At 35.1% G+C, this 15,647-nt stretch overlaps 1 protein-coding gene across 1 annotated transcript; it reads right to left on the minus strand.

The window, feature by feature from the left end:
- Positions 1-4,128: 4,128 nt before the first annotated feature.
- On the minus strand, positions 4,129-13,457 carry tma7 (translation machinery associated 7 homolog). Its single transcript, XM_039771953.1, has 4 exons — positions 13,364-13,457; positions 10,016-10,071; positions 6,077-6,164; positions 4,129-4,352 (listed from the first exon to the last, which is right to left on the minus strand). The coding sequence occupies exons 1-4, from the start codon at positions 13,377-13,379 to the stop codon at positions 4,318-4,320; spliced, it is 195 nt and encodes a 64-aa protein (XP_039627887.1). The 5' UTR covers positions 13,380-13,457; the 3' UTR covers positions 4,129-4,317.
- Between the last annotated feature and the right edge of the window lie 2,190 nt (positions 13,458-15,647).

Raw genomic sequence — 15,647 nt, forward strand, 5'->3', positions numbered from 1 at the left:
TCTCTGGAAATAAATGGAAGGGAAAGCAACGATGTAAGCCTATGTAAGACTGAATTGTTTGAACTAATATTATCTGCAGATGACTATTATAAAGGACCGACGTTATCAACATGCAGCTAAATGGGGTTTAATAACACAGAAAAGGTGCAGCTGGCTAAAAAACTTAACAAATTGACAGTAGCATCGGGAGGTGGCAGGCTTATCTCGGGTGTGCAGCTCACCCTGATCTAACAGTCCCCGATATACAAGCAATCGTGGTAATCCCCTGATATTTCCGTTATACGATATATACGTTCCTTTTCAAGTTCTTACTTATTTATATACATTTTACATTATTTACACAATTACTGTGTTTTAACTAATATAATAGTTAGATTTAGGTGATGCCATTTTCACATCACTTGAACTGGAATCAGTTGTGTATAAAAATGTATGAGCCACCACAAGCCCCTTTGTGCTCCGTTTTTAACTCCATTGTGAAGTGCGGTTAAAAAGCACATATTTAATGGAGTCTACTAACAAGTGGAATTGCCTTCTATTTTCGATATTAATATGATGCATTGTTACAAAGCTATTCAACAAATAAAAAAATGTAACTCTTTAAATGAAGTAAAAAAATGTGAAACGCTCCATCTTTCAGATCAGTTAAGTTAGTCGCCGAATGCACATGAATATTAGCGCCATGAATGCATTATCCAAATTTTTATTATCTGAGTGGCTCCAAGCCATTTCTGGCCTGATCCGGCTTTAAGGCCAAATGGGCCAGGGTGGTCTAATTTCTTGACATGCGACTACCCCTGACTGGCTAACATCATTTAAATAAAGACTAGGACTTAAAATCGTAGGGAAATGAGTATGCTGGTTTATGTTTATTTGCAGAAGCTAAACAATCTATAGAAAAGTGCCCCAAACTGAGAAACAATATATCATTTTTTGTAGACTATGAAATCTAGATAATTGACAATGGCCAAGAAAAACGGAAGAATCGTCACCTTTAAACAAAACCTGTCCCTGTTGTTTGTTTCTGATTTAGAATTGCAGGTAAGCGGAAGCCTAAGGCACAAAGGGCAACGGCAATGAGTTCTTACAGACGCCTTCATTTCTTTAAAGTGTGATGTCTGGCTGTGACATGTTTTGTTCCCAAACGTACGATACTGGCAGTGTCTAATCAAAATGTACAAGGCAAAATAGCAACACCTCATAATCGGTGTGCTAAGACAATTGCATTCTCCTTCAGTGTCAAGCTTATATGATTGCACTACACAGTTTACTTCATCTTATTAGGCCACAGGTAACAAATTACCATGCTGAACCACTTAAGGCTACTCTGAAATGCAGACTGGACAGGCAAAAAAAAAAAAAAATGTCCAATGCTTGTTTCTTTTTAAAGTAGCAATTCTCTCTCCTAAGCTTTATTACAGGCATCAGGTTTAAGGTTCAATAACATAAAAGAATAAAAAAATATATATTGTATATACATATACAAAAAGAACTATTTATATATATATATATATATATATATATATATATATATATACACACACACACACACACACACAACACGTGAAATTAACATTTTTAATTTTAAACTAAGTGATTAGAGGTAAAGGCCACTAAAGTATTCTAGAAATGACAGTGCACAAGTAAAAAAACATTCTTATATGTAACCCTAGCTGTCTGAATAGAGGCAATCTACAGAAGGTATAGAAAAGAATCACCCTCCTTGAAATATTCCCATTTTTTTTTTTTGCTTTACAGCCTTAAATGAAAACACACAAACCAATATTTCTTCCAGCTTTACTTACTCAATGCAATCTATAACATCCACGTGAAAGATATCACAGTTACAGTTCAGAAGAATTTTAAACAATAAAAAACAAGAAATACTGAGATTAATAAAGGATCAACGCCGCCCCCCTCTAGTTGTGAACCCAATCAGCTGTAAGTAAGCACCATTTCCATTGCAGACCATGGTTACTGGCTTCCACCTGTGATCAATTGTAATCAGTGTGATTAGTAAAGCATAAAACAGCTCTTCCTGGAGCATTCATTCCCTTGCTCGGTAGTGCAACTGACAGCAAACAACTGACTATAGGTGGCAAGCCATTTTCAAAAGATCCCAGGGATAGAGTTGAAGAAATACATAAAGCAGGAGATTGATACAAAAAAATCCTCAAAGGCTTTATCAACATCAAGGAGCACAGTCAAGTCCATAATAAAGAAGTGGCAAGTGTTTGGTACTACTAGGACCCTCCCAGGATCCATCCATCCCTCCAAACTGGATGGAGGAGTAAGAGAGCCTACCAAGAGGCCAATGGACATTTTGAAGGAGTTACAGGATTTTACAGCAAAGAGTGGTCATTGTGTGCATGTGACAACAATTTCACAAGCACTCCACAATTGTGGCTTGTTCGGGAGGGTCGCAAGGAAAAGGCCACTTTTCAAGAAAGGCCACATTAAGGCTTGTTTGAGCTTTGCCAGAATGCACCCTGAAGATTCTGATGCCAAGTGGAAAAGGTCTTATGGTCAGATGAGATCAAAATCAAACTATTTGGTCTCAATACCAAACAGTACACCTGGCAGAAATCCAATGCAGCTCACCATCCACAACACACCATACCTACAGTAAAGCATGGAGGTGGCAGCATCCTGTTGTGGGTGTGTTTCTCTGCCACAGGGCCTAGGACTATCGTTAAGAGTAGAAGGAAAAATGGATGGGGCAAAATACTGTCAAATTCTTAAGGAAAACCTGCTACCCTCTGCCAGAAAGTGGAAGATGGGCAGAATGTTCACCTTTCAACACAACAACGACCCAAAGCACACAGCAAAATTGACCACACAGTGGCTGAAGGAGAAAAACGTGAATGTCCTCGTGTGGCCCAGTCAGATCCCAGACCTAAATTCCATTGAAAATTTGTGGAAAAGATTTGAGGATAGAAGACCACCAACACTCACCATCCAATTTGACCAAACTTGAACAGTTCTGTAAAGAAGAGAGGGCAAATATTTTCAGTGGGCTCAATCTAGATGTGCAAAGCTGATAGAGAAGTATCCCAACAGACTCAAGGCTGTCATTAAAGCAAAAGGTGGTTTAACAAAATATTGACCATGGGGGTGATCCTTTATTAATTTCAGTATGTCTTGTTTTTGATTTTTTTTTTTTTTTATAATTTTTCTGAACTGTAGCTGTGATATCTTTTACTTGGATGTTAGAGGTTGCATTGAGTAAGTAAAGCTGGGGAAATATTGTGTGTGTGTGTTTTGATTTAAGTCTGTAAAGCAAAAACAAAGAATATTTCAAAGGGGGGCGATTCTTTTCTATACTCTCTGTATGTACTATATATATATCTATATCTATCTATCTATATATATATATATCTATCTATATCTATATCTATCTATATATATATATATCTATATATATATATATATATATATATATATATATATATATATATATATATATATATCTCACACACACAAAATACATACACACACACATCTTGTGAATATTTTGAATTTTAAACTAACTGAATAGAGATAAAGGCCCCTAACGCATTATAAAAATGACAGTGCACAAGTAAAAAAAACCCATGTAGGAACCCTAGCTGTCTGAATAGAAGAAATGTACATTACTTTTATAATTGACTTACTTGTTTACAGATGTAATATATATAATCCCACCTGCAAACAATATTTCCCTATCCATATTGGTGTAGATTCTTCCACCATCACCAACCCAACCCTCCCCGAGGTACTCTGTGATGGCACTATATACCACTACCCCCACTGGCAAAAGTAGGCAGCAGCCACTTGAGATGCGGTAAAGATAAAGATAGAAAACTCCAAGAGTATCCCGTTAATGGTGACATTTACCTGGAGTGCAGAATATCCTTCTGACCGTATGTTTTGTTTTTGGTTGAGCATGATGATTGTTATAAATAACTGTTCTTTAGTTTTTACCTTCTTTTGTGACTGAGCTTAGCCATTACTATTGTAAAGCACTTTAAGCTACTTCCATATATGAAAAGTAAATGTTGCTGTTGTAGGACTTTATACTGCACCTACAATCAACATAAATACAAATGATCAATAAAAATCACAAATGAACACCTCACACTGAACATGTTCAAGCTAGCATCTTTTATTCAGAACATGTAAGACAAATTTTAAATACAAAAACAAAAGGTGTTTAAAAAAACAACTTTATTACGGCCTCAAACAAATATACAGTTGTTGCAGAAAACAAAAAGTAAGCAAAGTTAAATTGCAGGACAGGAGACTGGACCCCAAAGCAATCTTTTAGATCCTGAAATGTTATTTTTTGCCTGACTTCTTAATACCACCAGAAGCTGTAAAGAGAGAGGGGAGAAGTTAATCCTGTCTCTTAAAAGTTTCTAATATGTTGTCTTACATAAACCTAAAGAACATATTAAGAGAGTTTTCTTTTTTATATTTTATAAACGGTTTCTTTAAATATTTGATTTTCATAATACAGCAAAAGTATGGAACATAAACCGTTATGATAGTTAAGATTTACCCAGAATTACATCCAGCCAACATTCTTCATTCCTCAAATTCTGAAGTGCATACAACACTCAGTTTGAACTAAACTTCTTTTACTTCTTCAAACATAAATCTTTCGTCAAATGAAACTTTTTTCTGCACTTCTTTAACAGTGACACCTCAATATTATTTGGCTTTGCTAAAGTCACGTTCCATCACAGCTCTGGTCTGCATTAAATGGGTAAGAGCCAGATCACATAAACACACTAAAGTGACCAGCAGCTGACTCCACCACTGCAAAGCTAGTGTTGTAATAAATGTTTCCTCTACTGCGTAATGTTTATATTCAAATAGTCCTAAGAAAATTTGTACAAATACACTGACTTAAGCAACTTTTACAGCAAAAAAGCTATGATAAATTAAAAATATGATTTACTTGACACTATCGGGAGATTTGGATACAATTAATTTGGACTTGCAAGGGTTTGGTTAGAGAGCTGAATTCCACTAAGAGCTCAATGTGATCTTGCATGGCATATTACTGAAGCAACCAGAACACAACAAAATGCAGGTATATTTTTTTTATTTTTATATTCACAGACATAAACAGAACAAAAAAAATCTAAAACCCTACAAGTAAAAATATACACTTTGAAAAAGTTAAGGATAATCTACTTTTATAGTAGCGACTGGGAGCCCGATTGAATCAGGCTACAAATTCTACGTTTGTGAAATCCATACTTTCTCTGCAAAGAATTTTGTTTTTTTAAGTCCTTGAAATGATTTTGGTATCATGGCACTGATTTGTGCTTAAAACAGACCTTTTTGGCCGATGTAATGAAGAGCTTCCTGCTTAAAGGGGGCTGCGAGACGTGAACTCAGCTCTTCGGCACTCCTCATTTATTTTTTCCAGTAAACAAATTTTCAAAACAAACCGTATTTTATGACTCTAATCAGAGTTGGAGTAATAATTATGTTGACGTGGTCATTTTAGATCGGCTAAAATTTAAACAATGACTGTTGTTAATACCCAGCCGTCATTACTCAGTTTGCCAATAGATGTCAGAAGGACGGATGCCAAAACTGAACTGCCCAAAGATAGATTTCGACGTACCAAGCAAATGGCGATACGTTCTAAATTACTTATGGCTCCGGAGCTGTCAATGGGGTCAGTCGACGATGTTAGTCCTGGAAAGTACGCCCCACCAAACCAACGTTCCAAAAAGCAACTGAACTTACTGTTATCTGCTCGAACCAACACCGAATTACTATACTCGGCCGTCCAGCGGCGTCACTGAAGCATTCGAACATTCTTATCCAACCATGCAATACTGCATCCGCATTTGCCACGATATGTTCTAACTACAGAGGCAGAGTCCCATTGCATGGTTCTAACTTGTATTGAGTCGTGGTATTGACGCGAACACCATACATACGGGGTATTGACTCAAACACCATACATACGGATAGTATCAAATTATATATAAAGATTTGATTAGCCTCATTTTAGTTGTAGTGACCCTAGGTGAAGGATTAGTTTCTTAGAACTAAAGCAAAATGCAAGGCTTACCAAGAGGTCCTTTTCCTGCAGCTTTCGCCTTCATCTCAGTCATTTTTTTCTGTTCTTCTTTTTGCTTTTGTTTGAAAGCGGCATCTGACTAAATTGGAAATCAGCAATTATAAAAATTTTTGCTATTTAATCAGCCTTATTTCATGATTAATTTTCACATTAAAATACTACTTGCATTATCAAAACACAATTACACTTTAGTCAGTCCTTTCCACATGCTAGTAAATTTCTTAGCCGGATTTACAGTTTGTTTTCAAAGCACAATCTGAAGGACAAAGCATTATATTCAGTTCAGAATCACATAGATAAAACATTAACTAAAATGAGTCTGTTGTGCTTAAGACAGTTTTTGTTGTTTAAACAGGTAAAAAATATTTAAATGTAGTACTATAACTTTAACCCTTTTGGTTATCTGGTGTGTCTTGTATTCTGATACCAAAGTAACCTACTAAATTCAGTAGGCCTAATTCTCACACAAAGAACACATTGATATTTCATTTTACAGATTTTTTTTTTTTTAATAATTGTGAGTATTTAAAAGGAAAATAAACTATACAATTTAATTAAATTAAAAAAATGGCAATGTTTTGATTATTACTCACAACTCTATCCACTACAACCACCCTGTTTTTTTCTTTAACTATGCTAAAGCAAAGCTTTAATAAAGGATTACTCAATTCAAAAAGCCACTTTCACAAATTGCAAACCTGTAGAAAGCCAAAGCCCATCTCAGTATCACTGCTCAGCACAATAATTTTGTTGTAGTGCAAATCCATGTACTCCACCATACTCACTACACTGTCAATTGACCTATTATATACATTGGTTGGACAAAAATGAAAAATATGATTGACTATACAATATTCTCACTGGAAGAGATCAGGCTAGAATTGGAACCCAAACATATAATTCAAGAATGATCTCAAAATCAATATGGATATACCATTCCTCATAATAACAGTAAGCTGCCATACAACTGTTTAATACAAGACTGTAAATGACACAAAGTAGCCAATCACTTAGATTACTAAGAAACTAATTATTGAGTTTATAAGGGGAGGAATCTCAATTTTCAACATCAGAGTAAGTTTGAAAGAAGCTGTTTTATAGTAAGGTTTTGGTGGCAAGTGTTGCATTTCCGGAATAACTGCCACTTTAAGTTAAACACAGTCCAAAAATATGTGATATAGGAGGAGCAAAACAAACATGCATGTCCTGTTCTGATTTTCCGGAAATATTTAGCAATATCTTAATCAAAAATGAACGTGTTTTGCCCATGGTCAGCATATGACTGGTTGGCTTGATGTATGAATTATGAATCTTTGTTTGCTGCTGACTAGGTTTGGTCACATTAGATGCTCATTCTATCATAAAGTCTATTATCACTGTCATCCATGAAAACATGAGATTAAAACTCTCTCAGCCATCAAACTGCAGTAAGTAAAACAAAAAAAAATTATTTTGGATATACTATTCCTTTAAGTTTATCTGAGTTGGTACAAACATTTGAATGAGTTTAAAGCAATTTATGATAATAAAACCCAGAGAGAAAGAGGACATGTGTCTAAACAGACCCCACACACAGTGAGGAGGCTGGTTGGAGTGGTCAAAAAAAATCATCAAGAATGAAAACTAGAAAATTGCAGAAATTAGTTGTCGGGGAAAGAAAAAATGCTTCTGAGGTCATTACACAACAAACTCGTGTGCCTATAGTTTCTTAAATGTTACTGAAACTTTTAATGGGACGGAGTTCTATGGTTAGATGAAAACAAAAATAGAGCTTTTTAGCAATAAACACAAGAGGTTGGTTTGGCACAGAGAGAATGATAGGCACACACCAAGGACCTCAGTAGATACTATATCAAAACCTAAAACTGAGCCATAGTTGGATCTTCCAACTAGACATTGATCCAAAGCATACCTCAAAATTAACACAATAAATAGTCCTGTGACCTTAAAATTAAATTTCCGCCATGATCATCCAAGTTCCCTGAACTAATCTTCACTGACAGCCTGTGGGGTGAGCTAAAAAGGACAGTCCATAAGTATGGAACTAACAAATCTGAAAGATCTAAAGAGATTTTGCATGGAGAAATGGCCTCAGAGCACTTGCCATGTGTTCTCATTAAATATTAGTTGATTTCTTGGAACAGGGGTGAAAATAATTGTGGAACAAATATTTGAGGAAAATATTTGTTTATATAAAAATGTTATGCAACACAGCAGGAATCAAATCAATTTAACTGGGCAGAAAAGTCCATGGACATGCTGAGGTTGGTGGCCAGCAGTGGCCCTTGCAGCTTACCATTTGAAAGATAAAAACTATTTTTGCCTTTACTACACTATAGGCACGTAGACTTTTCTTGCTAAACTGGAAGAATCCTAACTCTCCTCTTTTAAGTCATTGGGTAACTGATGTTATATATTATTTGCAATTGGAGAAAATCTAATTCTCACTTAGAGAATCTGTGCAGAAATTTTTCAAAACCTGGCAGGATCTAATCAATAACATTTTAGAATAGGCTTTTAAAGCACTGAGAAAGCAGATTCTCTCTGCATTTCTTTTTCTTCTCCATTTATCTTTATTCACTTATTAATCAATCTATTTACTTATTTTTACTAGCTTTAAATAGTATTCTGCTGCCCATGCTCTTTTTTAGGGGTGGGGGTTGATTTGATTTCAATCCTATTTTTGTAAAATTGATATATTTGTACGAAATGATGTGTGATTTCAATAAAGTCAATAAAATTGTATTTAAAAAAAAAAAATCAAAATGATAGCTTTAAACTTCAACTAGAGTAGAATTCAGGGTTTCACTTGTCCACAATCATGAATAGGAATTCTGTAGGAACGCAAATGGACGAAAGGAAAATTGCTGTTTACAACTTGATACTTTAGAATAATTACATTATTTTCAGCGTTTAAATCATTGAGCAGATTTAATTCCACAAATGGTACAATTTAATGCTGCTTTACTGAAACAAATAGTCCTTGTGACACTTGAAGACAGTTATAGCTGTTTGAACTTTGCAAGTGGACTCGGAATTGGATGATTTTTTTTTTTTTAACATAAGAATCTGCCACAAAAATCATGCATGATGCACCTCTAACTAGTATTTAATATTGGATTACTGTCCAAAACACATCATATGAAAAAAAATTAACATTTAGATATGGCTACCACTAAAAAAAATAAAAATTGGTAAGCCAAAGTTTCTATGTTAAGAATGGGAAAGGGATAATTTTGGAATCAAAAAAGGAGGATCCCATTTGGCAAAGGGCTGAAGAACTGTTTTACTCCAGAATTAAAGAATGAGTCCCAGAGAGGTCTTTTGTGTTGATACAGTATAATCTGGCATGACGATATTTCTAATTGCCTCCTGACACAGATGAAAAATATGATGCACATCTCCATACCTTAGTGCTACAGAGCTGGGTTGAGCCAGCATCACAAGACATCATTAGTCCTCACTTACCTAAAGTACTGAATAGAGAGAGGCGAGAGTGAATCAGTGCAATGAGTATCTCGCTCTAAAATGTTTAGAGAAGGATGTAGCGTTGCATCCCTTTAATTCTCTCAGTGTTCAGTTTCAGTAATTCCTTTCTGTCATTTTACATTCAATGAATCCGAGTAGACAATCACAAAACTTTGACAAGAAAATGGACAATATTATTGCCTTTTCCTCTCCTGTAATAAGTTGCCATTTTTAAAGGTATACTTAATATACACACTAATATTTATCTGTAGTTCTCCATTTACAATAGTCCAAATGTTTACATCTGAATAATTTAACAAACCTGCCAATGTTTCTTTAAAAATATTAATATCTACTTCAAGAACAAAGTCTGTAAAACTGCAAATCATAGAATCTGAATTAATACAACAGCAAATATTTTTGTCAAGAATTTAAGAACTTCAGAATATTATAAACAGATACCTCATCTTCATCCTTTGACTGTTTCTTGGGCTGTTTGAGGGGCTTTTTCTTACCACCTAATGGAAAGAAAAACTACTCATTAAGAGGAGAAAAATAAATACATTCATTTTAAGACAGGATCATAAACTTAAACCAAAATGTGTGCACAAATTCTGACTCTTCTCCTATCATCCTGGGGAGAAATTGATGTTTTAATTAACCATTAGTTATTAGTTATAGTCATTCTACCTTTATTACAATTGTGGCCAAAAGTATGTACTGTTCCACTATCTAAAACAACGGTATGAGTTGCTCTTTAATGAGTTGGAAACTACCAAAGTAACTGTCATACACCATTCATTTTTCCATATTCAATACAGTAGACATTTGGCTTTTGATTTAGGACTTAACATGTTAAAAAAATAAATAAAATAGAATGCACAGAAAAATATTGGGACATCTAAGAAGTAAGTGCATTGTAGTGATATCCCATGCTAACAAATCTTTTTACTTAGTGTCACTGGTGTCTTCAATCTTATAATTCAGCCTACTTGAATGGAGGCAAAAGAAAATTAAATCCAAGACTGAACAGAAGGATGGTTCTTTTTCCACAATTCAAACTCAATAAAACATCAAGACAGATTTAGGCTGACCCCCAGGTCAAGATACAATATTAAGTTTCTCAATCCATCACTGTCTGAAAGAAAGTGGGCTCCATGGTAGAAGACCCAGGAAAATCCCACTTCTGAAAGACAGACACAAAAAAGCCTAAATGTAGTTTGCTGAAATGCATGTTCAGTGCAAAAAAAAAAAAAAAATATTCCTCACAATACCACCTAACCACACACAACCACTGAAATAATCAAATTAAGATGACTGTCAAGCAAAGACTTACAAAAGAAACAGTAAGACTGTGAATGGAATGCAGCGCTAGTTTGAAATGTTGAGATGAAAATAACAAATGTGCCACAAGAATTTGACGATTATTGGGGTGTTATGAAAAGGTCAGTAAATATATATACACACACACATAGATACATACATACACACAGGTTAAAAGGATTACAGATTTAATTTTTGACTCACTGTACAAAGGGGCAGAACACAATTAATGGATTTCTGAAATGCTTACAACTAAATATTTTTTAAACATTTCATACAGGTCTATGTACAACTCTGAAGTAAAAATAGTAAATACAACTTTAATTATGTTAATATATTTAACAATTTTAGAAAAATTATAATGTGTAGTTCTGATTTATTTGACAAACTAAAAAAAGTAAAATGTAAATAAACAAACAAAAGTACATGTGGCATTCACAAATGTTTGGGCATGCTCCTCACAAAATACTTTCTGTGCCACTGCTGCCACACGACCCAAAGCATAATGGATCCATCCCCACACTTAACAGTTGGCAAGGTTTTATTTTCTTCAAATCATCCTCTTTTTTTTTTTTCTCTCCAAACAAACTTCCAAGACTGTGTCAAATAGTTTGACTTCCTCTGTATACAGCACTTGATTCCAAAATGCCTTTCTCTTATGCAGATGTTGTCTGGCATACTTAAGACTCTGTTTTTTGTACTGAGACTGCAGATAAAGTTTCCTTCTAATGGCTTTCACAAGAAGGCCATGTCTGTGTTAAGAGCAGCAGCGCTCCTTTTCATCTAAACTTACCTGCAGGACCTATCCAGTCATGGGTGTTTTGCTTTGCCCTCTTACACAGTATATAAGCTGTTCGATCAGTTTTCTTAGTCTGCTAGATTTTACCTTGACCTCCATGGTTCCTTTTAAATAGCATTTACTAATTTTGGACTGTGGAAACTACCAGCTGGAATAGCTAGCTTTTTATAGCCTTTCAGTCCTTTATAGACATCAATTACTTGAATTTTTTTATATCTTCAGTAGGTTGCTTAGAACAGCACAATTCTTGAGTGCTAAACAATGTTTTAGGAGTCACAAATTGGATTCTGTAAAATAATCAACAAAAGATAACAGTTCCTCATGGCAATTATTGACCAGGGTAACACCTAACAAGCTATGCAAAATCACATTAACAGTATAACTACTTCGGAGACCGGACAACTAAAAAGGCTGCCCAAACTTTTACAAACGACACGTTTACTTCTTCTTTTGGCTGCTCCCATTAGGGGTTGCCACAGCAGATCCTCTTGTTCCATATCTTCCTGTTCTCTTCATCTTGTTTTGATACACCTATCACCTGCATGTCCTCTCTCACCACATCCATAAACCTCCTCTTAGGCCTTCCTCTTGCCTGGCAGCTCTATCTTTGACATCATTCTCCCAATATACTCAGTATCTCTCTTCTGCACATGTCCAAACCAACTCAATCTCGCCTCTCTGACTTTGTCTCCCAACCGTCCAACCTGAGCTGACCCTCCGATGTACTCATTTCTAATCCTCTCCATCCTCGTCACACCCAATGCAAATCTTAGCATCTTTAAGTCTGCTACCTCTAGCTCTGTCTCCTGCTTTCTGGTCAGTGCCACTGTCTCCAACCCACATAACACAGCTGGTCTCACTACCGCCCTGTAGACCTTTCACTCTTGCCGATACCCGTCTGTCACAAATCACTCTTCTCCACCCATTCCACCCTGCCAGCTACAGATCACAATGTCACATTTACTCCTTTTTTATTTTAACATATTTTCTGATCACCAACTAAATCGCAACTGTGCATTAACAGTTCCATAAAATTGTCATTGTTTTATGTTGTTTGCTGTCGATTTTTTTTTTACTTCAAAAATATGTTATTTAGCCTGGGTTCTCCATAACTTTTGTATGCAATTGTAAAGTGTTTAATGGCTTACAACATCTCGAAACGTTCTAAGTAAATCAAACAACACGACGGGATAAAAATAAAACAGTAGGTGACAGATTTAGGGTAAAGGCCTGTTGCCGAGAAGATGGATTAATTAAAACGATTCCGACTTACGGGGACATATACATATTCATGTACAACTTTGATATGACACAATGTTTAAAACTGAACTAAAAAATTATAAGAGACGTGCTATTTAACTATTTTGCACGTTTAAAAACAGCAAAAGCACAAACATCTGCCGATTAAAAACAGCAAAAGCACAAACATCTGTCGAAACAGTTTTATTATTATTATTAAAACCGCATTTTCCAAAATGGATTTAATCAGCGTCATTTATAGCGTATTTCACTACTGCATTATAAGTAATAAAATGAATACTGTTTATAAACGTGCTTAAAGGTATGGCACATGTATAAACTGGGTGATTAAATATTATATTTTTTTTCGGATCAGTCCTATTCTCACTTTTCCTTTCATTTAAAAATAAAAAACCTAAAATAGACAGAATATTCCACAAACTACTCACCTTCTCTCCCAGACATGTCGGCAGTCTAAGCTCTTAGCGCCACACCGTTAGGACCCAACGCGTCACCGGAAATAGTTGTCTTTTTCACGCGCCTAATTCGCATGCTTTAATTTAAATATTTCGAATGATGCGGTGGTTTGCACTGCTGCTGCTCTGCTCTCACAGCTCTGTGCGTGTCTATCTGGGTCCAGGTTGGGTTACTGCTTGGTTTTCCGTACATTTATAGCATCCGTCAATGGCAGATTAGTTATTCTGAAAACTGAACATGAGTGACTAATTTTTTTTAAATAAATTATTTATTGACAAGTTTATAAGTACAAAAATACATATACAATAAGAACAACCAATTATCGAAAATGAAAATTTTACTTAGACTGTGCATACACAGACATTATGTATACAATAAAATTGCACTTTTAAAAATTCAAATAAATTATCAACAGTGATTTTATGTAAAGGATATGTTTAGCTGTGTTGCTGTTTATTGACCTTGACATTTTTTTTCTAGTTGTTTAAAGGGATTCTACATCAAAAGAGAACAATCTAAAGTTAGATTTTGAGCTTATGCCTCTGGCTTTTTGACTATGATATTCTTTCAAGAGACAAAGTCATTTTAATATGTTATCAAAACTAATATGGCTTTGAATATGCAAAATAAAAAACACTTTCCGAAATCTGTATGATTTTATAAAAACATTCAAACAACAGAGCAGCAGAAATAAACGAATACTGGTTTTGACTTCTTTTTTGCAGAATGAATAAATGGGAGCACATCATTAGAAAATGTACTTAGCTACCTACTACAATGATAATCAGAGTAAAGGATTTTACAATGCATTTCCTTGACCTTATTGGAGACACCTGAGGTAATTCACGTATTAGGCTTATTTTTGAGTGATTGTGTACGGAGGTGGACTTCAGTTTTACACAGACATGGTCCTAGCCCTGCTTCGCGTACTGCAGATACATAACTGTCCTCACTCTCAGCGACACTGTAATGTAGTAAGTTGTTTCAGAAAAAGAACAAATGTATTAAATATTTGTTTGCATTTCAAAGTCAATTTTCCTTTTTTATAATTTGGTTTAATGAACATTGAACTATGTAGTGATAAATGTGATAAACTCCTCAAATCGATAGACAGTTATTTTCTTCTAGTATGGTATATGTTCCTCAGTTGAGGTAGGGTGAATACGTTAGCTTTAATGCTCTAGTTACCATTTTTGAATCCTGACATGGAGACTGTGTACCATTTTTATGTGATTTCTGAGTCACCATAGGTTTGAACATTAGAACAATTGTGACAAGAATGGTGCATTTAGATCAACAAAGCCTATCAATCCTAATCCAAAATAACATCAAGGTGAGTTTTAAAGGTCAAATTTTTAAATGTCCAGGGCTGATTCCATTTTGTATGTAATACTACCAGGTATAACCACTGGTCCCCTACTGCTCTACCACAGTACTTGGTAACTTTTATTCCATTTGTCTATAGTCCTCTTTCTAAAGTGCATGCAAAACTTACTCTTAATTTATCATTTGTTGGGGAACTGCAGTGTTGTTGCACTATCGTAGATATGCAGCTTAGATTGATTGGTGACTCTGATTGGCCCAGTGTGAGTATGCAGTGGAATGGCTCTCTGTCCAGACTGAGTTCTTTACTTGTATCCAATAAGTGCTTGCTTGAATCAAATTTAACAGGTTCAAAATACCAATAGATAAATATTGCTTCATGCATTTTAAATGTATTGTACTCTTCTTTATTTACTCATTTTTTTCATATTAGAAATACATTGGTGTTCTTATTATTTATATAATATATGTCGATTTGGCTTTAAAGAAGCTCTGTGCCAGATCTTGCTTTACAAGGCCAGGTAAACTGTTTGATTTGTTGATGTAATAATGTCTTTTATTATTAATTGTAAAGAGTTCATAATTCCTGAACAAAGTTTAATGGTGTTGGTTCATGCAGACTACCAATTACCTTAAATTTGCCTGCTTTAATGGTACAGCATGGAGAAACAATATTTATGGTTACTGTTTACCAAAGTCAGAGTCCTAGTTTAATATCCCAGGCTCAGGTACCGCATCTTTGGGGAGTGGTGACCATAAATTGGCCAACCTCAGTGAATGCAATTGTGACCAGCAGTGGCCTGGCACCATGTCCAGGGCTGATTCCATTTTGTATGTAATACTACTGGGTATAACCACTGGGTCCCTTACCACTCTGACATGGATAAATAGATGGGTAATGTTTTTAATTGAAACACTGTTTTTAACATGGCT

This window comes from Polypterus senegalus, chromosome 12 (genome assembly GCF_016835505.1).
Source record: "Polypterus senegalus isolate Bchr_013 chromosome 12, ASM1683550v1, whole genome shotgun sequence".
NCBI lineage: Eukaryota > Metazoa > Chordata > Cladistia > Polypteriformes > Polypteridae > Polypterus > Polypterus senegalus.